Source organism: Drosophila grimshawi, unplaced genomic scaffold (genome assembly GCF_018153295.1).
Source record: "Drosophila grimshawi isolate 15287-2541.00 unplaced genomic scaffold, ASM1815329v1 contig_848, whole genome shotgun sequence".
NCBI classification, from domain to species: domain Eukaryota; kingdom Metazoa; phylum Arthropoda; class Insecta; order Diptera; family Drosophilidae; genus Drosophila; species Drosophila grimshawi.
Genome location: NW_025063692.1, coordinates 21,144,508 through 21,171,466, shown reverse-complemented (window position 1 = coordinate 21,171,466; position 26,959 = coordinate 21,144,508). Strand labels below are relative to the sequence as shown.

Here is a 26,959-nt window from a genome sequence, read left to right as displayed (position 1 = left end):
TTGGGCTCATCTTCATATATGAATGTGTTGCAGAACTCCAAATCCTTGTCCAAGTGGGTTTTGACGAATGTCATCCTAGTCCCTTTATTTTGTGCGCTTATAAAGGGATTCTTCCGTGGTACTCGGGCATTAAAGTCATGGTTCCGCAGAACCCGGCGCACAGTTTCCACACTGCACTTTTTCCCCATTTCATCCTGCACCTGTTGAGTCAGATTTGGAGCCCATAGCTTGGGATTTTCCCTTATTTTCCTGATGATCCTCCGCTCCTCCTGTTCGGTGAAAATCTTGTTTGGTGCATTTCTGCCCTTGTCCTCTATCCGATTTTCGTCGACGAAGCGGCGAATGATGTTGAATACAGTTGTGGTGCTTAGATTTACCATTTTAGATATTTGTATGTACATATTTCATATTCATATGAACACATACATACATACTTACAAATATACCTAGTGAATTATAAAAGTAAAACGTTCGTAATCTTAAGTAACTCACCAAAGAAAATTTAATATATTTTTTTTATTGTAGTTTTTCAACGATGAGTCCAATTTCTCTTTGCACTCTAAGTTTCACGAAGTTCACACTTCCGAAGTCTGAGTTGAAATGACACAATCTCCAAATAAGTGACGTTTTGCTGTTTCTGGCATGTTTCTAGAAAACTGAGAGGTCACTTACCCCGAAAAAGCGTGTGACGTCAGAGCAAGAATATTAAAATGTACGTGTAAGTGGGCTCAAAATTTCCTACATACATATAGGTACTGCTTTTTTATTTGATCGTTAAAGCAATTTGTTTATTTAATATTGCAAAATATATAATAAAAAACCTCCAACGTATTGTGCAGATCGCGTTGCGAAGTGTGGCAACGCCGGCTTTGTGTAACCTCTGCTGGTCGCCTGCACATGCCTCTAGTGGCACAAGAAAACGACACAGTTCGCCGCACTGCTACGAATTCGCCTCAATTCTCACGATTATTGCTGTTTTTGCTCCTTCTGTTTCTTACCATTCGTACGGTCACATCGCACCACCAGTCGACGCCAGGCGTTTGGGCTGACTGTAGCTCTTCACGCTTTTATTTGTAAATATGTATGTGTGTACAAATGTATACACAAAGTGTATGTATGTATTGCAATGCTGATACAGTTGTGTAGCATAGTATATGCTGGAAGATGATCTGTGCTGAGCTATCAAAAGCTGGCCACGTAATGAAGCTTGGAGTAAGTTCATACATACACACATACATACGTACATAAAGATGTGACGGTGTATGCGTATGTGTATGTGTGAGTCTTTGTCTTTTTTTTCTTTCGATTTTCTTTAGAAGTAACAAAACAGTTTTTATTAATGATTTCAATTTACACACAGATGGATATTGCTTATCGAATAAACTACAAATGAAATAGTGTATGATTAGAGATTAGAGACGCAAGGCGTATGGGAATATTGGTAAGGTAAGGCATGGTAGGTAAAGACAGTGTCTTGCACTGTGCTTAACGCTACTTGATCTCGCTTAACACTAAGTAATTTTTACAAAAATAATTAAATCAATTATATTACAAAACAAAAAAATACAATATATATTTATATATATATATACATAAATATATATAGATATACACATGTATGTATAATAAGAAATAATAAATCAGAAGCACATTCACATATTTTAGTTTTAAAAAATCTGTTTAGATTTTGTCGACGTTTGGGTTTTTGTCCTAGTCCTAATACTACAGTCTGCTGCTCTCGGCGCCATTGTGACGTGGCTGAGTGGATTGTGACTTCTCGTATCCGTTGCTGGACATCTGAAGGTGTTGCGGCAACTGGGCGGGACGACCATTCGACGGCAGTGTCTCGTCCACACTGAAAACGGAGTTGTCATGTCCGTGCATGTGGCGTGCACTTAAAACTGCATCCGGATGTGTCTTCTGTGCCTCCTGCTCCGATTCATTCGGCTTGGGCTTGCCCTCTAGCATGAAACAGGTGATAAGGAACAGTATGGAGCCTATGGAGGAAAGAACGGAAACGTTACAAAATATCGCTCGCATTAAATACACGTGCAATTCGATATGAAACTGGAATGCTGGTTCTTCCTTAAAGTATGAGTGTGAGTGCTCTAACTAACTAATCCCAACATATTGTACAGCTGGTTTCATCGAGTCCAATAACCGATCAAAATTTGGGCAAACGTGTTTCACTACGCAATTGGAATAGTGATGAAAAGAGATGAGAGAAACAGACAATTTGCATTTCCATTTTATGGTGTGTGTCAAATGGTGTTCCCACTTTATTTCTGGTGTTCCCACACAACTGTTCTCTTTTCCTCTGTTTGTGTTTCCTTTCGTTTTTTCCACCAATTGAACCCTTGACGTTTCTATCCGCCTTCATTGGTTGGGATGATATTGATGAAGGATGAAGGATGAAGGTTGGGATGAAGATGATGACGGCAAATTTCTGATACTTACTGATGCCATAAAAGCCCGCATAGAAGATCATGATAGAGCCGCGATATCCGATGACTTTGGCTACAGGATCCACGAGAATGGGCAGATTGCCGCCAATGTTGTTCATGACAAAGAGGAAGACGCCAATGGTTGAGGAGCGGACACGCAACGGCACAATCTCAACGACAATGGCAAACACAATACCGAACCACATTTCGGCAAAGAAGTAGCTCAGTCCGAGCGTAATCATGGCCCACAACGGATCAAAATAGACAGAGCCAAATGCTGGCAAAGTGGCAATCAATTGGCTAATGGCCAACACAAATGCACGCGAACGAATGCCCATCTTGGCGACAATCTTGTCGGAGACAACGCCGCCAACGACAACACCAACGCTACCAATGCCAATGGTGACGGCAAAGAGCCACCAGCCGAGATCCACGTCCGGGAAATACGTATTATAGTAGAGATCCGCATTGTAGGCGAAGGTCATACCGCCGCTGTGACGTATCGAGGCGGCAATCATGAGCATTATCATCGCCGGGCTCTTGATAACCTGCCATAATGTGACCGGTTTACCACTGGCCGTTGTCCGATCACCTTCGCCAATCGATTTGCGCTCCGGCTCCCGCAGTGTGGTGCCAGTTAGACCGGCTATGATGATGGTCAGCACACCCGCACCCAAATAGCAAACACGCCAGCCCATATCGAAAAAGTTGAGCTTGGTGATATAGCGACCGACGGGAAAGGCAATTCCATAGCCACCATAGATGCCCCAGTTGAAGATGGCCATGACTAGGGCACGCTTGTTCTCCGGAAAAATGTCGGACATAATGCCAGTAGCTAGCGGATTGCAGCCCGATTCACCAGCAGCCATCACCATGCGCAGCACAACCAAATGCCAATACGATTTGACGGTGCCCTGCAGCAGGATCGCAATGCCAAATATAATCGTACAAACGGTTAACATCTTAACGCGATTGTATTTGTCCGCAGCGAAGCCCATAAAGACGCCAGCTATGGTAAACACCAATATGAATGTGGGTCCGGCCAATATCTGATAATCGATGCCCAGTCCATTGTAGTTCCACTCACAGTAACCAGTGCTATTCAGCTCGAGCGCATAGCAGCTGCTCTCGTTCTTCACATCCGAACACTGGGTGACCAGTTCGTGTCGCGTGAACTGGCTGCTGTTCTGCTGGCAGGCATGATCACCATAGTCCAGCTCAATGGCCGTCTGCTTGGAGGTAACGCCAATCAGATAGTGCCCTAGCTCGCCTAGGATGTAGCCAATGATGAGGATGGCCAGCACATAGCTGCTATAGAATCCGCTCAGTTTCTCCAATATCGGTATCATAATGCGTCTGCGTCTGTGTCTGTTTCAACTGCTGCAAAGATCAATTGCAAATTGAGAGAATAAGTGAATTGTTCAAGAATGTTAATGATATTTAACAGCAGCAGCGACCACTCAAATAAATATTAGCTATGTGTAAATAAGTACTAAAATAGACAAATTGTAGGACAATCCTTGCCAGAGCTAGATTGATCCTCAGCGGATAGTTAATAAGTGAACACTGTTGGCTGTAATTTTAAGAAATATAAACACTTCGCATTTAGACTTCAGCTCGACTTATAAACAATTCTAAATTCAAATTATTAATAATGTTATGGACTCTCTAAAATGTAGAGATTTTGTTGTCGCATTCTTTCCATAAGAACACATAAACTCTCCATACTTTTGGATAAGATGGCAGCTCAATCTTGTGGCTAATTTGAGTTTGTGTTCATCAACTGCGGACTATGGGAGGAGGAGACTCCCGCCTCCAGTAATTATTGCCCCAAGGCGCATAAACATATGTCAATAAAGTGATAATAGCAGTAACAACAGTTGCAGCTGTTCGAAAAGATGAAAGACAAATATGTAAATTCTTGACTCTTTGCAAATATTTGTGATCTTATATCTCTGCCCACCTCCCTAGCTCCATTGTGCATATCAATGGAGTGAGTGAGTGACAAGAGGAGTAAATTAAATTGCTTATCTGTGGCGCAGGGAGTGAGTGAGAGATACACGTTTTGAATTCCCATTTGTAATCAGGCATAGACAGAGAGACAACTGTGGACAAGTGTGGAGAATTGCACATAATTATAATTAAAGAGTTGCGACTTGATGCCGGTGATAAATAAACCATAGAACGGCGGCTTATTAATGAGCCTTGTCATTTGCGACAATTGCACAATGCTAAACAATTAACTGATCCAAAGCTCTGTCGATCGTGACTTGAATTTCCATACGCAATGATTCTTGAGCGAAGTGAAAGTGAAGGTGTTTCCTGTTAACGTTACTCAGATACCCTAATCACATTACTCTTTTGTAGTAAGGTATATTTGCTAAGGCATTGAAAGCTTTAAGCTAAGCTTTTTTATTCAACTCTAAAGATTACAAAAGATATTCTCGATGAGCTTAGATGAGCTTATCCAAGCACAGGCTGTGTATTATTTGTCATATAATCATTAAATTATAAACATATTTTTCAACTGAGGTTTTTTTTTTGCTGTATAGCAATAAAGTACATTTATTGGATGGGTTCTTTTTGATTACGAAGATCATTTGACATGGGTTACACTGTGCTGTAGTTAACTAAAGTTCAGATCAGACTGTTCCACTGTTTATTAGATTTGTGAAAGGCGTCGGCTCCAATCCAATGATGGTCGTCACTTCAAGGCATTAATCGGGCGGAGTCGTTTCTAATGATTTATGAATCGCATTGTGCGCAAAACGGAAGCAAAAAAAAATAAATAAATAAATGAAAGTAATCGATTGCCCGGCTAAGCAGATACCCTGCAAATAACGCATCTAAGGTCATTTTACGCACAATTTTAAATGATTTTTGACCATAACTGAAAATCAAAGGTAAATTTGAAATAAATGTCTATATGCTATTATATCAATTGGCCCTAGCTGGTATGTATGTATATACAAGGTGGGATTAAAGAGACTGTTATTTGGCTGTAGTTGGCTAAATGAATTTGACTGTTGTCCTTGATTGAGTTCGTTTCTTTGCAAGAAATATAATTTGCGTGCATTTTTTGAAGTTCAATGCCAAAACAAAGTCTGTTAATTGAACGAACTATTTGCATATAAAGCCGTGTAAATCAATTTTGGCTTAAATGCCACACACACACACACACACACACATACATACACACACACACAGAGCGCACAACAAATGTCAAGTTGTAGGCGAAAAGCGTAAAAAGAATTGATTATTTTTGATTTTTGGCAATTGTTTATCTTCTTTTTTGCTTTTTTGTTTGTTTGTTGGATTTTTTGTTTCCTCTAATCAATCAAGTTTCTGGCTAATTTACTTGCCATGTTTGGTTGGCTGCCTTTTTGTTGCGAGATAGACATGTGTCTATCTGTATCTATGCATAAGAAGTATCTTTTACATTTAGCTGCCGCTGATTGACAGTTGCCAAGGTCGCAAAGGGAACAGAACAGAACAGAAGTATGACCCATCCCAAGGCTACAATTGCTGAGCCATAGTTTGGAGTAGCTCCATGATTATTATAGCAATAATAATAATAAATCCATTATGCTTTGTATCTATCGGATATGCGGCCAAAAGCCATACGCAAAATCAACAAAAGCGCCAAAAGAATGCGGATGCTGGCAGTTGTGGAACCATGTGGCAAATGGAACGTTCGAAAGAACGTTTGACCAGCTTATTAAAGCAACGCTTGACAACTTGTCTGGGCTGTTTGCCGTTGTCTTAGCTACCAAATTGTTAAATGTTTCACATTGAAATTCATTAAATCGAAATGCCTAACAAAACACTAACACCAGCAGCGCATTGCACGTGTTTCACTTTTCATGCTCATCGACCATTTGTGTATAATCCTGCCGGTTTCAGTCGTCGCACTATTTGTTTCCATAACGATTATGTCCAGTTTGATAGGTCAGCATGATCGTTAAGACACAACTGGAAATTATAAAACTATTCGCATCATGAACTGATGAATACGCAAACCTCTTTCAACTTGAATTAAGCTGTCGCCTCAAATCACATGATTAACAAGTTGACTCAATCACCAAGTCGACGTTGTGATACGCTCTCGAAATCTTTCGCCATCTATTTGCTAAACAAACCTGAGAGAAGTTCTTATATTTGCATATACATATATAGAAAAATCGTACTGTTTATAATCAAATCATAGTTGTCATCTTTGCTGTCTGTAGGACTAAATATATTTATGCAAGTATATTCATATTCACTGAAATATTGCAATCGACACGATCGTTGACATCGTCAGTTATATCTACGCGGAGGGTATTATAGTTTTATATATACATGTTGTTGATCGGTGAGTCGTTTAACCCAGGTGCGTCTGTCTATCTCTATATGCATTGACTATTGGAACCAGAGTCTTTAAATTTCGAATGTTGGTTCTCGTCTGCGATAGACAGATCAAGTATATACATATATCTTCTTCTTTTTTTTTTTGATTTTGTTCACCAACACAAAGGTATGTAAGTTCTAGTCGAGCACTCTCGACTACAGCATTCGAACATGTTTATTTTTGGGCCTTGATTGCAAATGTTGGACGAATTCTAATGTAAATGGATCTGATCTGTATCTGCGTATCTATATACACGGTCAGACTCAGGTTACGAAAGTTGTCGGCTGGTGTCATTTGTAAGGCGTGCCACTTTCTTTGCCAAGGTCATCCGCATAGAACGTGTGGAGCTGTGCATGTCAAAGGTGGTTGGGAGCCGGGTGAGGAATTGACTGGAGATTTGCTTTCGAAATGCATTGAAGCGTTAAATGCTGAAATGATTATTCCAACTGAAATCGCTTATTGAATTCACTGTTCATTTGATGAGACGAACGAGCGAGCGAACAACAATTACAATTAACTTGTACTCAATGCGCGTCGTCGTCATCGTCGTCGTTAAATTTGCATTTAATAATGCCATATTTGTTATAATTTGCACTTTTTGTGCCGTTTTTATTCACGGTTTTTGTTTTTATTATTTTGCAGCACACGCCATGCATAGTAGAACTCCTTATTATTGACCACAAACTGAACGAATAGCATCGTAATTTTTCAAACACCAGAGACAAAAAAAAAAAACAAAAAAAAAAGAAGCAAAATTGGCTGTTGGGTAAAAAATGTTCTATTTTGGAGCAATCATTGAGTGATTAAATGGCTCAAAATTATATTTAAAGTGAAGTTTTTGATGGAAGGCAAGAAACACTTGCTAACAAAAGGACTAAAGCAATTTGGACAATATGGAATCCATCCCAATTACTTTGCTAAAGCAGTAGTTTTTTTAGTTTTAACTTTAGTAAACGCATGTGTAGCTGCAAGTTTTTTCTCTGAGTGTATCCGACGGTCAACTATCCCCGGTCGACATTCTCTATGACTGCCGCCCACAGGTAGCAATCGCTTGTAAGCTGCAACAAGCATAACAACACACACGCAATGCCACATGCCACATGCAACAATAAAGCAATAAGTTAATGCCAATTCATGGGCACACAATTACATTTGACTAGTATATGTATTTATATATATATATATATATATGCATATATGTATTTGTTTATGCTCGTGACAAGATTGGGCCAAGTGCACAGGTGAAAAAGGCTCTGGCCCAGTTTGAAATAGTTTCAAATAAAATGAATACTCATTGCTAAAAGCTAGCTGAAAAACACCCATAAAGCAATTGACTACAAATTGTCAGAAATACTCACAAATTATAAAATATTTAATTTAAATTTGTAAATATTTCCACTCAACTCAATCAATTTTCATAATCGATCTATGCTTTGCATTGAGTAGTTTTGATTTTTGTTCGATCTGTCAATTAACTGTGCCAAACTTAACTATAGTAATTCTATGTATATGCGATTCTTACGAATTTCAGCTGAGTAACGCAGCGATGATAATTTGGCTACTTAAGTATTAAGATTGGCGCAATATGCATAGAGATCGGAGCCGACTAAGAGTGTCACTCGAGCATGTCGATTAGCTGTGCCTATTAATATGGTACTTTACATTTATATATTAACTAACTTGGCTAAAAATGCGGTTTAACATTGATTGCCGACACTCAACAGCCAACAGCCAACAGCCAATAGTCAACAGTCTCCCCATCCCCTCCTCTCTCCAATCGAAAAGTGGCTGACAAAACGCGGCGCTTATTGTAAACCGCAGTCAAGGTTAACCGGCGGCTGCTTTGGCTACTTAGCCATTGTTTTGAGGGGTGGTGGGGATGGTGTGCGGAGATAGGAGGGGGGGGGGTGTGGGGGTGCAGAACTGCGGAGCTGTTTGTTGTTTGCTAGTGTTTGGGGCGTGTTCAAAGTTGGCAATGCGACACCGTTAAAAAAATCAAATGCAAATGCAAAATGCAAAGCAAGGCGATAAAGAAAACAAGAATCACAATTGCAATTATGAATTTCAATTGAATATATATGTATACATATATATATATATATACTGCTCTTAACACCAGATGGCGCTAGTTAGTCTTGATCAGCTGCGCATAAATCTTTATTAAACGGAATGCAACAGACCAAAACGATGAGCAGGTGTCCCACAATGGCGACACACACACACACACACACACATACACACACACACATATATATATATACATACATATATGTATAAATAGAGTAATTAACAGTCACTTAACAAGTGACCAAGTCCAATGTCTAATTAGACTCTCGCCATGAGCAACAACTATATATAAGAAATATATATCTCAACTGCAGAATTATGTAAATCACAGTTACGCCTTCAGTTCGAACCAGAACCAGAACCAGAACCAGTAATACATCTGTGGCCAGCGTCAGGTGGTCTTGACTCTGATCTCAATCTGATCTGGACATGATCACAGTTTGTTGTATGTGGTCAGTAACATCAGCTAACAGACTGACTGACTGACTGAGTGACTGATTGACTGATTGACTGACTGACTATCCCAAATACCGGAAAAAGGCAACAGCAGCAAACAAACAAAAACATACAAGTCATGCTGGCTTGCAATAAGTTTAACCTACACCTGAGCCATTAATCTATCAAGTGCTTTTAGCCCTATTCTGGCATGGCCATAATATTTGAATTTTCTTTACATTTATCTCGATAAATCCCCGGCCATATGCATATGTATTTACCTATATTATTTAGAAGACCCTTAGCCAGATAACTAAAATGGAAATGGACAAAAGCCAAAAAAGTGTTAGAGTTAGGCTGGTATTTGAATTCTAATTAATAATTACTTAATAGCATCAGATACCAGAATTAGTCAAAACCAGTCAAAAATATTTATTTATATTTAAGTGGCTCACACTAAATTTAAATTGCAATGCAATGCAAAGTTGTAGTTCAAATATTATTGAAAGTTGATGTAGATTTTTCATGTGCTTAGAATGTTTGCCATCTTCCTAGGGAGACTCTGCCCTTTTACTCAATATTTATATTGTGCAAAGTGCATCGATTAACCAGTATGCAGATTTCTATATGGAACCGGTCGTAACATTCTAGCCCATATATAAGATCGAGCCAGTCCGTATTTGATCACTTATGTAACATATATATATATTGTCGAAGCTGGAATATGGAACGGTTAATAAATTAACATACTAACACTCTTCCACTCTCTCTCTCTCTCTCTCTCTCTCTCTCTCTCTCATTTTATATCTCTTAGAGAATCGTCAACCGTTGATTGCAGATCGTCAGATAGAACGCTGCTGTTGCCAACAGGTGTGAATGATCGATGGGGAATCGTGTACACGAGGCAACCCTAATATGCTAAATATGATGACAGCACATACGGGTTTTTCTCTCTTAGTTCTAGCCAAGTCAGTCAACTGCTTGGTTGGGGCACAGTTTACTTATAGGGCGTGAAATTGTTAATGTGTTGAATATTTGCATAAATTAATATTTAAGATCTGAGTTCTGAGCTGAATCAGAAAACCCAGCCACCTGTCATGGGAGAAATAAGCAAAGCTGGCTCAGCAAACAGCAGCGATAATAATATAATAATAATTATAATAATATTAATAATAAGAAGAAGATGGAGACGAAATGTGCCAGTCATGCGGGTAATCATGGCAAACGTTATCTCAACTTGATCGAGTCGATCTTATGAATCTGTATAACCCGAATTACGTGCCAATTACGACGTCTGAGCATCTTCAATGATTGCAAATTAAACAAGCAACCCAAAAAAAGAACAAAATAAACAACAAAACAATAAAACAAAACAAGACAAACTTATATAATTAAACATTATGACGAAGATGAAATGCTCTGCGAAAGATGCGAGTACGACTGAAATATATAATAAACATTACTCAATGGAAAAGCTAAGCAGTTTTCCACGCACGATCCTAACCCAGATAGTAATGTGTAGTTTGAAGTGCGGATTAAGCTTTTAGTTCGATTAGTTAAAGCCAGGCCAGGTAATCCGGATCACCTGCTATTTTTAACATTTGTTCTTATCACTGACGAAAATACTTGTCGATGTATATAGAAATTCGATTCGATTCGAGTAGATTCATTCGTTATTCAAGCCGAAATAGCTCAGTTGGGAGAGCGTTAGACTGAAGATCTAAAGGTCCCCGGTTCAATCCCGGGTTTCGGCATACAAATTTTTTTTTTTTTGCCAACTCCAGCGTATATGTATACATCTGGCTAACCTAGAGAGTATCAGTTGTACCTCTAAGCAACCCTAATTAAACTAGTGATAGAGAGAGAGAGATAGTGGGCGACAGAGTGAGACGGCAAACAACTTTAATGAGCAAAAAAGAAAAACAAATGCAAAATAAAACATTAATTATATTTTATTATTAGACAATTGCTTGAAGCGTTTAGAGTTCAGATCCCATAGACTGTATAGACTGTATAGAATATAGATTGGAGCAGTCAATAAATTATCGATAAATGTCATAGATACTATATAAAGTTAGTTAGCAATTCGATGCATATTTCTAGATGCAATCAGCTCCAAACGCCACTAATTGCGAAACTCTCATAATTGTGACTGAATGTAGATTGTGATTTGCACACCTGCGTCCGACTCGACATTATAGTATAATGATCCATTAGGCATCTAATGTTGGTCTAATGAGCTGCACTTTAAGTACGCTAAAAGTAAGAGGTTCACAATTCCTAATCAAATTACATATGCAATTTCATTGAATGTCAAATCTAAATCACATTATTCACCCTTCCGGAATGCAATTTGCTGTCAATTTTAACTACTCAATCTCAACTCAATTAGTTAACTAAACAAAAGTCGAGTGAATGCTTTCCTGGTAATTAATCGATTAATATATATACATATATTATTTTCTTGTTTCTTTTTTTTTTAGTTTTAATGAGCTCAGAATTCAATTTCATTACATAATAACGATTCCGTCAAACAAATCAGATGCAAACATATACAGAATCGTGATTTAGAAAGTCGGTATTCATGTTTAGATTCATTTCAAATTAACCATTCAAAAAACCAATGAATTTAAAGCCAGAAAATTGAGCAAATATTGCGCTTATACAATAAGCTATTTCACATTTATTTTATATTTATGAATTATGAATCGAATGCTAATCAAACTCGGATCAGTCACACTTATGCAATGCATCCCATCCCAATACAATCTCCACGTGTCCCAGCTCCGTACCAGGTGCTCTACGCCGCCAAGTATCCAAGTATCTTCTAGTCTAGAAAACGCCCACCTGCACAGTTGCCCCATGTGTGGAAGAGATAATCAATTTCGCTCTCTAAATTATCGAAATGCAAATTGAAATATCAACTAGTGTCTGTTTAAAAATAATGCCTCTCATGTTTTCGTGATAAATGTTGCATCACTGAATTTATATAACACGGCTTGTGACAAATCGCAACCCGTTTAACACTTGTGACAACACTAAGAAAAGTTCGATTGATTTAGCAAAAAAAAAAAAAAAAAACACTTTCCGGTTTTTAGATTTTTAAGATCTATATCTTTGACGACATCGTTTAATCTCAATTGCATGTAAAAAAAAATGCTTACTTTTCACTACAAAGCATCTATTTTAGTTTTTTTTTGTTTTTTTCTTTGCTTTTCTCAAAGTGTGAGACTTTGTCTATCGGATGGTATTTTTTTTTTACCTTGTCTTTCTCGGCATCCGCTGATAAGGCCCTTGTCATATTAGTACTTGAAATTTGTGAACCACATTCAATTTGTTTTGGGTGGAGACCCGTTCAGAGTGCTCTTCCCACTGATGGCTTGCGATATTTATGATTATTCGTACTAATTTTGTTGACTCTAACTTTAGTTTTGTTTAAATATTGAACAGTAAACACAACAAATTGTATTAAGTAACCTGTGAGTTCATCACTCATACATTGTGCTATTGCAATCGCAATAACTTTTGCTTTGTTTGAGTTATGGCTTCGATTTAAATTTAAAATTTGTGTTACTAAAATTTGTGTTATTAAAAGAAAAGAGAAAAACTCTACATAAATGTCTCTGTTAATCCCGTCTTAGCTTTGACAGAAATGTTATTCATGTGTTGAACTTGAAACTTAAAAAATATGCAGCCCTTCGTCAAAGATCACAATTGATCAGCGAGAAGCTTTAACGGTTCACCCATTGAGCTTTTGTCGTGAGTTTACCTAACCTCAATTTATTTGCTTGCCTATTTGTACTTGGCTAACGCTTTAACTTGGCGATCTTTGATCTTCTTCATTGGAAGTTGCTGTATATATATATATAGTATATAGTATCGTATATATTGTATGCAAAATCTTACGCTTTGTATTGCTGGATCACAGAAATTACGACTTCGTCGTCGTTGTTGCGGTTGTTGTTGTTGTTGTTGGCACTGACACACAACCACTAAGCGATTTCCCAAAAAAAATTATTATTGGTTTGAATTGAACAAAAAACAAACAGCAACAATAATAACGATTTTCAATTGGATAATTGATATTGAAAACAACACGAACGAACACGCACAATATTAATATTAATAATAATAATAACCCGTTGCGCTTATTTAGTGCGATATTTATTCATATGAAGATGGTTTCAATGCGCTTTTCAATTGCTGGCCAATGTCGAATCAACTGGCGCGCCGATAACGTCGCGATCTTCACACGACAAGAACAAATACAATTTTTTTTTTTTAATTTTTTTTTTTTGTAAAAAAAACACAAGACGAAAACGGCAAAAAAAAAAATATTCAAAGTACGAGTGCTTGTTTCTTGCTGCCTGTTGCCTTGTCTTGGCCACGTCCAATTGGCTGCGATTTGCAAGCAGAACTAAACAGCGGCTTCGTTTAGCACCGATTTTAAAAAGGAAACTCGCGCCCAAGCCCAAGCGTCGACGTTGACTTCGACGTCGCCGTCGGCGTTCGCGTTCGCGTCGCCGCTAACAATACAAATAAAAAATAATATAAAAAAAAAACAACAATAAATTTGTAAGCCGAAGCTGAAACGAACACACAGCGAACAGCGCGCAGCGCACAGCGAACAGAGAGTGAGAGAGAGGGAAGAAGAGAAAGAGAGAGAGAGCTCAGCTCCACTCTCTCTCTCTCTCTCTGTCTCTCTTTGTGTGTGCGCCTGTTGGTTCTTGTACAACCATTAATTTAATGATATGAAACGCAAAATACCAAAAATAGTCACAAACAAAGGATTCGCCGTGCCGTGCCCCCAAACCAACTCAACGGGGCAACGGCGCACGGGGCACGGGTACAGCGCTGGTGACAAATCCGCAGGTGGTCGCTCAATTCAAAGTCATCAACTTCTGCAGGGGATCTTCGCCCCAATTTTAGGATCAATAACAAATTATTAACAGCAAAAAAAAAAAACAACACCAACAACAGCAAGATCTCAAGCCAAATTCGTAAACAATAATTTGCAATTTAATGATTGTGTTTTGCTTTCTCAAGTTTTGTTTAACATTTTATTAAACATTTCTCATAGCACACGCTCCAAAAAACAACAACAAGACAACAGACACATGAGGACAAACAAAAAAAAAACCAGTTCGAATATCAAAAGATTGTGTGAAAACCACGCAACATTTTCGTCACCAGCTCGTAGTTCCCCCAACAAATGATTACTTTTGATCAACAATACTGGCTGAATCATCCATATTAGCATCATCATCAGCATCATCATCAGCATCATCAGCATCGGCTGCCTATTCTTGTTCTGTCTGAGGTTTTCAGCTTTTTTTTTTTTTTTTTTTTTTGAGATTTCCGCGTAGTTCAAGATCTCGTTATGCCTCTGCTCCGCCCGGCATTTGTACAGCTCCCCCATTCGGTTCTGTGCTCGACTTTCGCAGAAGTCGTTAAAAATAATAAGCCAAGCCAAGGCACAGCTCAGCATGGATTGCCGATCCTTAAATACCCTGTTAATGTCTTTAGCCAAATAACAAAGTTATTTTCCAATTTTAGACATCTGCAATATTTGCATATTTAATATGAAATATTTTATTCTATTCGCTCTTATCGCTGAAGTATATATATATATATATTTATATATATATATTTTGTTTTTTGTGTCAGTTGCCGAAATAGCTCAGTTGGGAGAGCGTTAGACTGAAGATCTAAATGTCCCCGGTTCAATCCCGGGTTTCGGCAGAGCAAAGACGACATCGATTTATTATTTTGACAGAATCGGATGGACCATCCACTCCCCGGTTTGTGGGGCAGAAGAAGCGCCACGCCTTTTGTGTGTTGTGTCCGTCCGTTGTCTGTCTGTCACAAATGGTATTTACCCACTTAAAGGGCGCATCGTCATCATCGCCATCATCATCATTATCATTATCATTATCATCACGAAAATCCAGTTTGAGGTGCCCTGCAAATGTTGTTTTTGTTTATTTTTTGTATTTTATTCAGTTCTTTTTGAAGGGGGATTTTTCAGATGCTGCAGTTGCCAGGTTGCATTTGGTAATGGGTAAGGGGACTTGGGAGTGCGTAACAGTTGGGGGGAGGGGAATTGGAAGAGGAGTGTTGTGCGTGCTTTAAATTGCTGCACTGACTCACACAGAACCCTGAAGTCTGAAGTCTGAAGTTTGAAGAAACTGGTTTATATTCTCTGCTCTCAATGTGAAATGGAGTTGTTTGACTTCGTTCAATCTAGAAGAACATCATAATCTACATCATAAATAATCGTATAAAAAGTGACAGTCAATCAACTTTTAGAGATGGCTATTAATTATTAATTAATATTAGCTTCGGTATAACTAAACTCAAAAGCAGAGTATTTCACTTCGGCTATATGCGAGAGTTTCTGGTTTTTGTTGTTTTGTTGTTTTTGATTTGGCGCAGGTGTTGGTAATTTTTATCTATTTTTCTTGTACAACATTATTTGTTGCTAATTCATTTGAACAAGCTGTGCTACGTGACGTCAACAGTCGATGGCTTTGTTCTAGCAGGGGCAACATTCAAAGTGGGAGGGGAGTGTTTGTGGAATTGGAGTATGGTGTTCTGGGCAACGTGGGTGGTTTGTTGTTGTTGTTGTTGTTGTTGCACTTTGTTGTAAGTTTTGCTTGAGCGATTTCCAAGGCGATTTGCAACTTGGTGCACAGCTGGCACCTTGATTTCTACTACCTACCCATAGGAAATATGCTCACTCACTCTCTCTCACTCTCTTTCTCAACTTCTCTCTCTCTCTCTGTATCTGCCTCCAATTGTGAGCTGAGTTGACAGTAGATAAAGTGAAGACTTTAAATAAAACTGAACCGATTTAATTGGTTGCAATGGTAATTTAATCGTGGTTTGACCTTTTGATTAATACTGCATTTTAATATATATACATATGTATGTGTATAAGTACGGGTCAAAACTTTCGAAAGTCAATTGCAATTATAAACGCATTTGCTCGCTTCAAACACCTGCAGTTGATAGCATGAATCATATATGATAGATATGTATGCATGAGAAGTACTCACTGCTCTATACACTCTACATAATGAATGAACTGAAATTTAAGAGTAACCCCCCCCCCCCCACCCAAAAAAAAAAAAAACAATAAATCACATGACAATACAACAATGTATGTGTGTATTTTGCGATAAGTTCCAATTTCGGTTCCTTGTCATGCCTGGTCCAGAAACATTTCGAACCATCAAGGACGAGTCTGCTGCCTTTACGTGCCAATCAGTGGATGATGAGGAATCGTCACCAATATATTAATATAGTACCATTCATCGACCTTGGAAACTTTTCGTACAACTGTCTCCACATTGTGTCGCTGTCTTCCTGTCTGACTTCGCATAATGTTCCTTGGCCAATTAGCAGGGGCAATTTTTCATGGTCATAGCCCCAGAACGAAGTGTAAATTAATGACTAAAACTCACACAATACAAATACCAATACAATATTATATTAATTAATTTGATGGCTTTCACATCTCTCGCCCTCTCTCTTTCTCGCCTCCTTTCTTCCCGTACAAAAATGAGACACAGCTCAGCAATCAAAGTAATTTTATTCGTCTGATCTACGTCATTGTACTAAATACCCGCAATTCAGTTCGCGACATTCACATCCATTCACATTTGAGTGCACTCAATGATTCATAATCTGTGACAGGTTCGGAATAGGCGCCGAAATAGCTCAGTTGGGAGAGCGTTAGACTGAAGATCTAAATGTCCCCGGTTCAATCCCGGGTTTCGGCAGTTACCGATTTCCGATTCGATTGCTCGTATCGATTATTTTTATGATAACATTTCATATGTTTAACGGTTAATTATATCTTATGATTTCGCTTTAATATTTATTTCTCTTAGTTACATTCTAAAAATGAATACTTATTTTTTGATGTGTGCTTTTTAGTAGTGATAAAGCTCGTGGTAACTTTTAAGCCAGCTCAAATCCCAACTCAGAGTCAATCAGTGTGTGATAGGTTAGGTTAGGTTAGGTTAAGTCGGCTGTCAGCCCTATGGGCTGACACACTTAGGCCATATTTGGCCCGTTGTGATGCCGAAAAAGGGAATCTAGGGGGTACTTCCTCCTACAGTCGTGCCTCCAAAGCATTTCTAACATTTAGACATTTGACCAGCCGGATGCGTTTATGAATTTCGCTATCTTGGCCGGTCTCAAGTGTCGGAGCTCCGATAAATCAGTTAGGGAGTGGTTTCCCAGGATTTCCCTCATCTTTGCAGCTTCTGCAAAAGTCATTGTATGGCACCTGGAGTCTGGTGGCATGAATGCCTACCAGCCAGTGCCCAGTTAGAGCCCGGATCACTGCAGAACAGTTGGTCCGACTTAGATTGCACAGCTCTCTGCTGCGCTTGGAGTTAAGAATAGGCCATGTCTGGTGTGCTATGCGGGCACAGGTGGCACTTTGCCATTTACTGCATGACCTGCGCCTGTACTCCTCTTTGATGTTGAGCTTGCAGATAGCTAGAGGCATACTTATACCTTCCTTATCCGCGAGGAGTGGTAGTATAGTACCTTTCCTAGCTAGCTCATCGGCTTTACAGTTGCCTTCAATGTCCTGGTGGCCAGGGACCCATATTAGGCTAATAACATGCTGTTTTGCCATCTCGTGTAGAGATTTGCGACAGCTTGTTACTGATATCGAATTTGAAGATATCGAGCTGATGGATTTGATCGCTGCCTGACTATCAATATATATGTTTATATTGCTAGGGCTAACTTTGAGCCTTTCTAGGCAGTCTATAGCTTCCTTTGTAGTCAGTACCTCAGCTTGAAACACACTGCAGTGTGTTGGAAGGCTGAAGGATAACTGTATATTGAGCTGCTCTGAGTAGACCCTAGTCTAGTTTGGAGCCGTCTGTAAAGAAGGTTATGGTCGCCGGTGGACCGGGGGTGCCATAAACCCATTCCTCCCTTTGAGGGAAGTATGTGTTGAAGGGAGTATCCCGTTGTGTTACTGGCACGCAGTAATCCGTTTTCGAAGGAATGGTCGGTTTCCCTTCTAGGATTGAGGCATGGCCAGTGCTCTGAGTAGCCCAGGCAAGGGATTCTCTGAGTCTTATGGCCGTGAGTGTTGGGGCATGGGATGTCCAGGATAGCGTCAAGTGCCTCACTAGGTGTGGTACGAAACGCCCCCGATATGCATAGTTCAGCCATACGTTGAACCTTGTTTAGTTTGGAAAGGGTGGTTTTCTTTTTTAAACAGGGCCAGCATACTGCAACGCCATACAAAAGTATAGGTCTGACTATAGAAGTATATAACCATTGAACGATATTTGGGGACCCCCATTTCAGACCAATGGATTTCCTGCACGTGTATAAAGCGGCTGCTGCCTTCTTAACCCGTGATTGGGTATTTAGGTTCCAGTCCAGTTTCCTATCCAGTGTCAGTCCTAGGAAACTGGCACTGTTGTTGAAAATCAGATTTACATTATTTAATCGGGATGGGACAAGAGGAGGGACTTTGTAGTTTCTTGTGTGATAAGTAAAGTAAATAGAAAAATTGTTTTTATTTCGATTTTCGTTTTATTTAATTCTATTTTAAAAAAACACACGCTTTACTTTTTTTTGTTTTCTTTTTTTGTCATAGTACGTGCTAACACACCATTGCAAATGGCATTGTTTACAAATTAAATGTTTGTTTTCTTGTTTGTTTTTTTTAATTAGGCGCAATCCTAAGGCTACAATTTGATGCATGTGTGTGGCATGCGTGGCATGTGTTTTATTGCTTATCGGTGTTGGGTGTTGTGCCTAATGCACTTGGACTACACTACAGTGGCTACCACCTACGACGGACACATGTGTAAAACAGTAAAACCGAACAAGCAGTTTTCACTAAGCGAGCGATGTAAATTGTTAACTTATAATTGTAATTGTAATGTACGAGAGCAAATTGGTAAAATGTAAAATAACCATTTAAAAAAATGTATTTGTTTTTGCATGTGTTTGAGTGTGTGTGTGTGTGTGTATATATACATAAACTACAAATATATATGTTGAGTAAATGTAAATTGTAATCGTAATTAAATATTTTAAGTGTTTAAATTGCTGCTGCTGCTGAGTATTGCCTTACAAATTAATTGTACAAAAAATGCATGTGAACAAAATTAAAAAAAAGAATAGAATGATTTAATAGCTAATGCATGTATATAGGAAGAAAAAAAATATTTAAGAATTTATGAATCGAGTTCTTGTTTTTGTTGTTGATGTTGTGTAGTACTTAAAATCTATACATTCCATATATACAAGACACAAAATTAACACAATTATTGTGTGTGTGTTTTTACTTTCTCATCACTTATAGTATTTTATGCTAATCGCTACAATATGTATGTAAATCAACAAGATATTAACAGCCATTAAACATGGCTAACATAATGTTACGTATGTGTTTGTTTGTATATATTTATCGGTTGATGTATTGTATGTTGTATTAATATGCTTATCAACATAATGGCCATCTTTTAATTACTTTTTATTTATTTTTACCATTTTAGGCAATTTTTACTTCTGCTTGTGCTTGATTGTTGTTGTTATTATTATTATTATTGTTGTTGTTGTTGTTGTTGTTATTATTATTATTATTATTATTGTTGCTGCCAAATTTGGCAATTGCCGGCTTTAGGACTATAAACTTGGGATTGCTTACAAGTGTTGCAGTTGCATTGGCTGCTGCTGTTGCTGCTGCTGCAGCTGTCGCTGCTGACTTTTTGGCTGGCGTTATTGTCACAGTGCTGGGAGCAATTGCATTCATTGCCGCTGTCTGATTGCTTGCCGCCAGCGATGAGGCCGGCAAAATGGTCGTCACTCCATTCTCATGTTGGATTGTGTTCGCATTATTGAATATTGCACGCATCTTATTTCCACTATTACTTTGAGATCCTGTTGTTGTTGTTGCTGCTGTTGCTGTTGAGCCGACAACTGTTGCTGCTGTCACATTGATTTTCAGCGCCGTTGTTGCTGGCGGCTGTCGATGCACAAATCGCGCGGTGAACTCATTGCCCGTCAACACCAAATTCTGCGCCTGTCCGCTTATGGGCAGACCGCTGGCCAGTATTAAACGTTGCACGCCGACTGTGGCACGCGGCTGCTTTTTCTCCAGCGGCAGTTCATCCTGCTATAAATATATAAAAAATATATATATATTACAGTTTTCGTGTCATTGGAACGAAAGCAAAAGCTTCAGACAAATGCAGCATATGCTTTAGAGAGAGACGACAATAGCAGCTACTTCATTTTCTACAACTATCTCGCTCTCTCCCTCTTTCTCTGTTTGTACTTACCGTTGGCGGACTAACGGATTTGCGCTCCAGCACATGCTCATCAAAGCCCGAATCGGAGGAGTTGTCGTTGAATTTGGTGGCCACAGAGGAGGAAGTGGAGCAATTGGAGGATGAAGAGAGCGATGAGGGCGAGGCAGCACCCACAGCTGTTGTTAAAATGCTCGGATGCAAGCTTGATGATGTCACAACAACAGCTGTTGCTGCTGCTGTTGTTGTTGGCTTGAGTACAACAGATAAGCTGCTGTTAACAGTGGAATGTCGTTGTTGTTGCGGCTGCTGCTGTTGCTGTTGTTGTACAGTGATTGTTGATGCTGTTGGCATTGAGTTGGGCATGGCCTCAGTCTTATTCAATGGAATTGGACTTATTCTATGTATTTCGCCACGTGGAAATGACTCGGATTGTCGCTTAAAATACAAATGATGCTTCTTCAGGGCCGGCGTCGTGCAAATGCTCGTCTGACTGAGCTTTGGCTCAATTTCCACTTGTTGCTGCTGTTGTTGTTGTTGGGGCAGTCTGCGTCTGCGATGCTTATCGCATGGCTTGTAGAGTTCGGGATCGATAATGTAACAGGCGCTGCCCAGGCTGAGGCTTTGGAACACGATGCCGCAGCAGACTTGCAGTCGCAGCAGATCGTGCTCCTCAAAGAACGGTACATTGTCGATGGAGCGTCGATGCTTTTGTGGTTCAAGCATGCGCCGTCGCTTGCTGCCCGTCAATTTCAAGCGTCGTTGTGCAACACTACTACTACTACTACTGCCATTCTTGTTCTTGCACGCTGATGCCAGCTGCGCAGCTGCAGCAGTCCTCTTACGCGTCTGATATGGCGTCACAACAGCGCAAACGCCCGTCTGCTGCTGCTGCTGTTGTTGTTGCTGCTCGTCGTCGTAGCTTTCGTTGGAATCACTTAGATGAGGTGAGCTTTCGTGGCTGCTGCTACTGCGCTGCTGCTGTTGCTCACTGTCGACTGTAGGTGGCGCAGCAACTGCCGTTATTTTTCCCTTGCGATTCTTTTTGAATATTTTTGCAAATTTCTCGGGTATAAAGGAGCCGCTGCCGCTGCCACCGCCACCACCCGATTTGGCCTCAATTTCGCTGTCGCGCTTTTTCTGTTTGGCCAGCGATTTGGTGCCGGGTCCAGCGCGTGCATCGACCACCTATATACAATTTACAAAAAGAAAGAAAAATAAAAACGAAAGTGAGTAAAATATTTCTGGTGGCTTGGAACAGCTGAGAAGAGCTTTCGCTCTTACTTTGTCTACTTACATGTCCCCAGTGACGTTTGCTGCCAACTGGCAGTCGCTTGTAGCGTTTGACGAGCAGGACGCACGCATTGCATATTTCACCGTTGCGCGGCTCCTGTAAATTGAAGCACAGCGTCGACTCCTTTTCGTATTTGCGCGAGGCTGTAAAACGCGAGCTGCTCGACTTGGCGCGGCAAATGCAGCAGCCGTCCGCTGAGCGGTAAACGCGTGGCTTATGGAAATTAAACATGGCGTTTTTGTTGTTGGTGTTTTCTTTTTTATATGCAACGAATTTTCTCAAGAGTGAGTGCGTGAGAGATAAAACTCAACTTTCAACTGTTTTTTTTATGGGATAATTTTTAATTAAAATTTTGTTTGTGTTTGGCAACGTTTTTTGAGCGTTTATTTCAGATGTGTAGTTGTGTGTGTCTGTCTGTGTGTTGTTTTTTAGTTATTGTTTTTTGTTCACTGGCGTGTTTGTTGTTTCTTTAGTTCATTTATTGCTATTTGTGCATAGCCCTTATTGTTGTTATTATACTGATCTCTGGCATCATCCATCTTCTTCGGATCGCTGTTTTGCGCTGCATTTGTCTTGTTTGGCTGCTGCAAAATGGTAATAGAAAGAGAGAGAAAATGCTTTTCAAATAAGAAACGGCAAAAATATCAAATGTGTGCATGTGAATGGACAGTGTTGTTAAATGTCGTGTCTATCGTTCAAGTGGCAACGCTGCACTCGTTTTTCATAATTATTTCTACAAATGCATATTTGTTATTAGCGTACATACAAAATGAAAATAAAATACAAATTGCAAATCATTTAAGATATTAATACAAACACCGTTGCCCTTTCAATGCAATATAATGAGAAGGAAAACAAAACGCAACACCTGGCAACAATAAATACACACACATTTACAACAGTCGGGCATTGTCGTCGTGTTGCCGTACTTTTATTTTTGCGATTTCAACGATACAAAACAAAACATACAGAAAAAAAACGGAAACAGAAAAGCCTCTTTTCAAAACATTTCGTCTCTTATCAACGTTAGCAAACCGTGTGTTTTATATATTAACATACGTATATATATATATATTTAGATGTGTAAATGTATATATATGGTAATGCTAATTAAATGTTGTTTTGTACAGACAAAAAAATCATGAAAGCAGCTGACTGCCTATATGCATTTGTCTATGTATTTTGCAAGCGCACACACACACGCATTTGTATATGTTTTCTTTTTCTTTTGTGTAATGAGCAAAACAATAAATAGCGTTGCGCAAATACGCACATAAGCACACACACATGCACGTAGGCCAATGCATATATATATATATATATAGATATATATATATATGTAGATATAGATATAGATATAGATATACACACACACACATTGCATTGGCGCGCTGCACTCTCAGTAATATCAAAATGCATCAGCACCAACAACAACAAAGGACAAAATCACCCCAACACTAGTGACGTGACTTTCTGGCAGCGCTGCTCGCGCTTTGCTCCCAGGTGTGTGTTATATATTGTGCATGTATTGCGAGCGACGCTTGTTTTTTGTTTTTTTTTTTATATGCTTTTGATTTTATTTTTGGGGACACGAACGTTTGCGTTCAAGTTGAAAGTGCGTATCGCTTCGTCGATTTGTTTGTGTACTTGTTATAAGTGTGTATGTATGCAGCACCGGCGTGTGTATCGCAAACACACATATGTATATGTGTACATACTATGAACGTATTGCGATCGTTTTAGTTGTTGGCTTATTTCGTGTTGGTAAACGTTTAAAAATTAGTTCAATTGTTGTGCGGAGGAGGAGCTGAGCCTGCGAGTGAGTGAGAGCGAAAAGCAGACTTGACCAGCTTCTCTGCTAGCTGCTGCTCCATTGCTTGTGCTTGTTCTTGTATGTTTGTATGCATGCGTGTATTGGTGTTAGGCTTTGGTGAAAATGCGCCTACTGCGTAAACAGGTTTACAATATTTTTTTGTGTTTTAGATATTTTTCATTTAGTGCCGGACGCCGCCGCCGACTAGTTTATTGTTGTTGTTGCAGCTGCCCACGCCACGCGCGCACAACGCAAGTAAACACACACACATTAAGCAATAATTAATGTATATATAGATATGTGCATACATAAATAAATACACAAAAAAATCAAAAATTGCATTTTTGATCCTTGCACAGTTTTTCATCACATTACGATTCTTTTTTATTTGTTAGCCATATTTGGATGTATAAAATAAATTCTCAATTTTGAATTTATTTATGTGCATTTACCTACGCCGATTATTTCATCAGTCACTAAGTAAATTGATTTGATTTGATTAAATATATAATATTTTATTCAAACTGTAAGTGAAATAAGGAAAGCAGAGCTCACTAACGAAACGCGTCCGCACGCAAGAAACACAAAGGCAAACTGACAAAAAAATATATAAAACAGAAAACTGCTGCCGAAGCCGACGACGCTTTTCATCCGTCACTTTTCGTACACGTTCGTCTCGCTGTGTGTGTGTGCGTATCTGTATCTCAGTACGTCCGTCCGTGTGTCTGCATGTATGTATGCGAGTGCAGCGCAAAATGTACGAAACCGAACGAAACAGCGTCGAGAATATGTAGCACAAAGCAAATGCAGTGATAACATAACAGTGAGAAACGGCAGCAGCTGAGCGAGCGCAAACCCAAACTTCACTCTATGCGCCTGTGCCTGTGTTTGTGTACGTGTATGAACGCGCGCACCAAAAGCAACAGCGAAAAAATTCCGGTTGTGAAAAAAAAACAATATGTATATCTGATATTAACATACAATGCGAGCGAGCGAGTGAGAGCAACAATTTGCATAACATTTCTGTCGGTGGAAACGGCGTTGCCACACTGCACGCAGAACAAAATACGCAATCATTTGAAATAATATTTAATGTATTTCCATCGCTTTATTTTTGTAGTCTGTCTGCTGTTGTTTGTTATTGTTTGCGTCGTGGCAACTGACGACAATAACACAAGTGACTGATAAAAGCAAAACGTGTGCGAGCAGCAAAAAAGCTGATAAGCGTCTCTGCTAGTTGTTGTTCTGATTTTTATTTTGCATGGATATTTTAGGCGCAGTTCAAAACAATCGCATACATATAAAAACATGCATTAGCTGAAATGCATATAAATAACTATATATATATATATATATATATATATATGTGTGTGTGTGTATATATATATTTTTAGCACACTCTCAAGCAGCTTCACCGATATCAACAGCGTCGCCACAGCAAAAATGTAATACGTGACAAACACGACGTAACAAAAAGAAGCATCAAACACAAACACACACACAGACGGATTTACAAACATAGATATATGGCAATGTTATTAGAAGTGGCAACGCCGTGTGGCCGCCAGCTGCTGGGCTGCACAAGCGCTTTACAACACTGTGTCACCCAGACTGCAAAAAATTTGCTGATTTCGTGATCAGGCGAAAGTGTCCAATTCCAAACGCAGCCGAAAAACTGAACGCGAAAAAAGACACTGTTTATTTTCCTTGGCGTACCAGTGACGACGACGCAAACAAGCAACCAAGCCAAAACAACGCCTATAAAATGTCATAAATCTAGGTCATATCCACTCTCGTTTTTGGCTGTTGCGTCTCGACAACGGAATTTTTCCTGTTTACAACGATGCAAAAAGCCGTGCAGCAAGTGGCCGTGGCTTACTACAACTGCAACAGTAATTGCAAATCCAAATTCATGCAAAAATTCTAATTTGCACTTGTTTTTATACACACATACGCGTGCACATTATTACGTGTATGTGCTTGTGTATGTTTTGTTCTTCCTCTTCCTCTTGTTGTACACCAATCAAATTGAATTGGTCAAATTAAAAACTGTACTCTTATGCTTGTGTGGGTGAAGCGTAAAAAAGAGTGGGGGAGAGGCTGCGTTGCCGGGTGTAAAGAGAGCATTTTATAAATAGAGATATGCGTGTCAAATATGTTTGTTTACTGTCACGCTCACACATACTAATTAATGTTGACCTTGTTTTTACTTTAACTTTCCTATACACGCACACACACACATACATTCGCATATTGCGTCTGACCGAAAGTGAAAGACAGGCGTCTTATTGGAATTCTCATAAGAATGTGAAAACGGCAACAACAACAAAGAGCTATTCGTGAAACAGGTTGCTGCCAGCCAGAGCTTTTGCGCCAGCAACAACAATCGGCATATTGAATTAATAACGGTAATACAAACACACACACAGTCAGTCGGCTTTACTCAATGATAGATGAGGTGCCAGCGTAATACCAACGCAACAACTAAAAAAGAAAGTAAATATCTTTAAAAATAAATTACTATGATTTTGGCTTAAATAACTGTTTCTTTATTTTCTGCCTTGCTATTATGTCCAGAGCAGAGTAGCGCAGCCTACAAGAGCTAAGCGTACCAAAAAATGGAAGTAGGTTGTGCGCTCTCTCGCTCACCTGTGTGTACTCAATTTGGCACATCGCGCGCGACAGAGAGCCGCAGCGGTCTGCTCGTTTTAACATATTGCCTGTTAAGTAATAGACTGAATTCTGTTTATGCATGTATATATGTATGCATGCATGAAGTATGTGTGTGTGCGAGCGGCAACCACTATACATATGTGTGAGCGTGTGTTTGTTTGCAGAGAAAGCGCGCGCAAACAGTTCCCACTACTAATTAGAGAAGAAAATGAAATGATTGCAGTTGAGTTACGTTTTATGTTTTTGAGCCGCTCTTTTGCCTTTTACTTACATACTCAAAAATACACATGTACATACATTTCTTTATATATATATATATTTCCGCACAATTAGGCTTGTGAACGAGGTTAACTTGCCGCAAATGCCATTGAAAGAGTTCATTCGATTTGAATAGCAAAGCGAAGGTCAACAACAAATTGGTAACAACTTTATCTACGCTTTTGGAACAGACGCACGCACACACACACACGCAAACACACACATGCATATGTATGTTCTATCTGTGTGCGCTTGTGTCTAACCTTCGTTTTCTTGCATTTCTCATTC

General features: G+C 39.2%; 2 protein-coding genes and 3 non-coding genes across 6 annotated transcripts; 3 read left to right on the top strand and 2 right to left on the bottom strand.

The window, feature by feature from the left end:
- Nucleotides 1-1,622: 1,622 nt before the first annotated feature.
- On the bottom strand, nt 1,623-13,694 carry LOC6564991 (putative metabolite transport protein HI_1104). Of its 2 annotated transcripts, none has more exons than XM_001991266.3 (3): nt 13,243-13,694; nt 2,458-3,821; nt 1,623-1,997 (listed from the first exon to the last, which is right to left on the bottom strand). In XM_001991266.3, exons 2-3 carry the CDS (start codon nt 3,791-3,793, stop codon nt 1,723-1,725), a joined length of 1,611 nt encoding a protein of 536 aa, XP_001991302.1. In that variant the 5' UTR covers nt 3,794-3,821; nt 13,243-13,694; the 3' UTR covers nt 1,623-1,722. The 2 variants fall into 2 exon arrangements, with proteins under 2 accessions (XP_001991302.1, XP_032594100.1); XM_032738209.1 differs by having other exon boundaries at nt 2,458-3,824; nt 13,243-13,693.
- Trnaf-gaa lies at nt 11,018-11,090 on the top strand. Its single transcript has one exon. It is a non-coding gene; the product is annotated as a tRNA-Phe (tRNA).
- Nucleotides 13,695-15,005: 1,311 nt separating the features above from the next.
- Trnaf-gaa lies at nt 15,006-15,078 on the top strand. The gene has a single exon. It is a non-coding gene; the product is annotated as a tRNA-Phe (tRNA).
- Nucleotides 15,079-17,047: 1,969 nt separating this feature from the next.
- Trnaf-gaa lies at nt 17,048-17,120 on the top strand. The gene has a single exon. It is a non-coding gene; the product is annotated as a tRNA-Phe (tRNA).
- Nucleotides 17,121-18,895: 1,775 nt separating this feature from the next.
- Nucleotides 18,896-22,374, bottom strand: LOC6564995 (probable serine/threonine-protein kinase DDB_G0267686). The gene is made up of 3 exons (XM_032738171.1): nt 21,931-22,374; nt 20,667-21,821; nt 18,896-20,500 (listed from the first exon to the last, which is right to left on the bottom strand). Exons 1-3 carry the CDS (start codon nt 22,156-22,158, stop codon nt 19,877-19,879), a joined length of 2,007 nt encoding a protein of 668 aa, XP_032594062.1. The 5' UTR covers nt 22,159-22,374; the 3' UTR covers nt 18,896-19,876.
- Between the last annotated feature and the right edge of the window lie 4,585 nt (nt 22,375-26,959).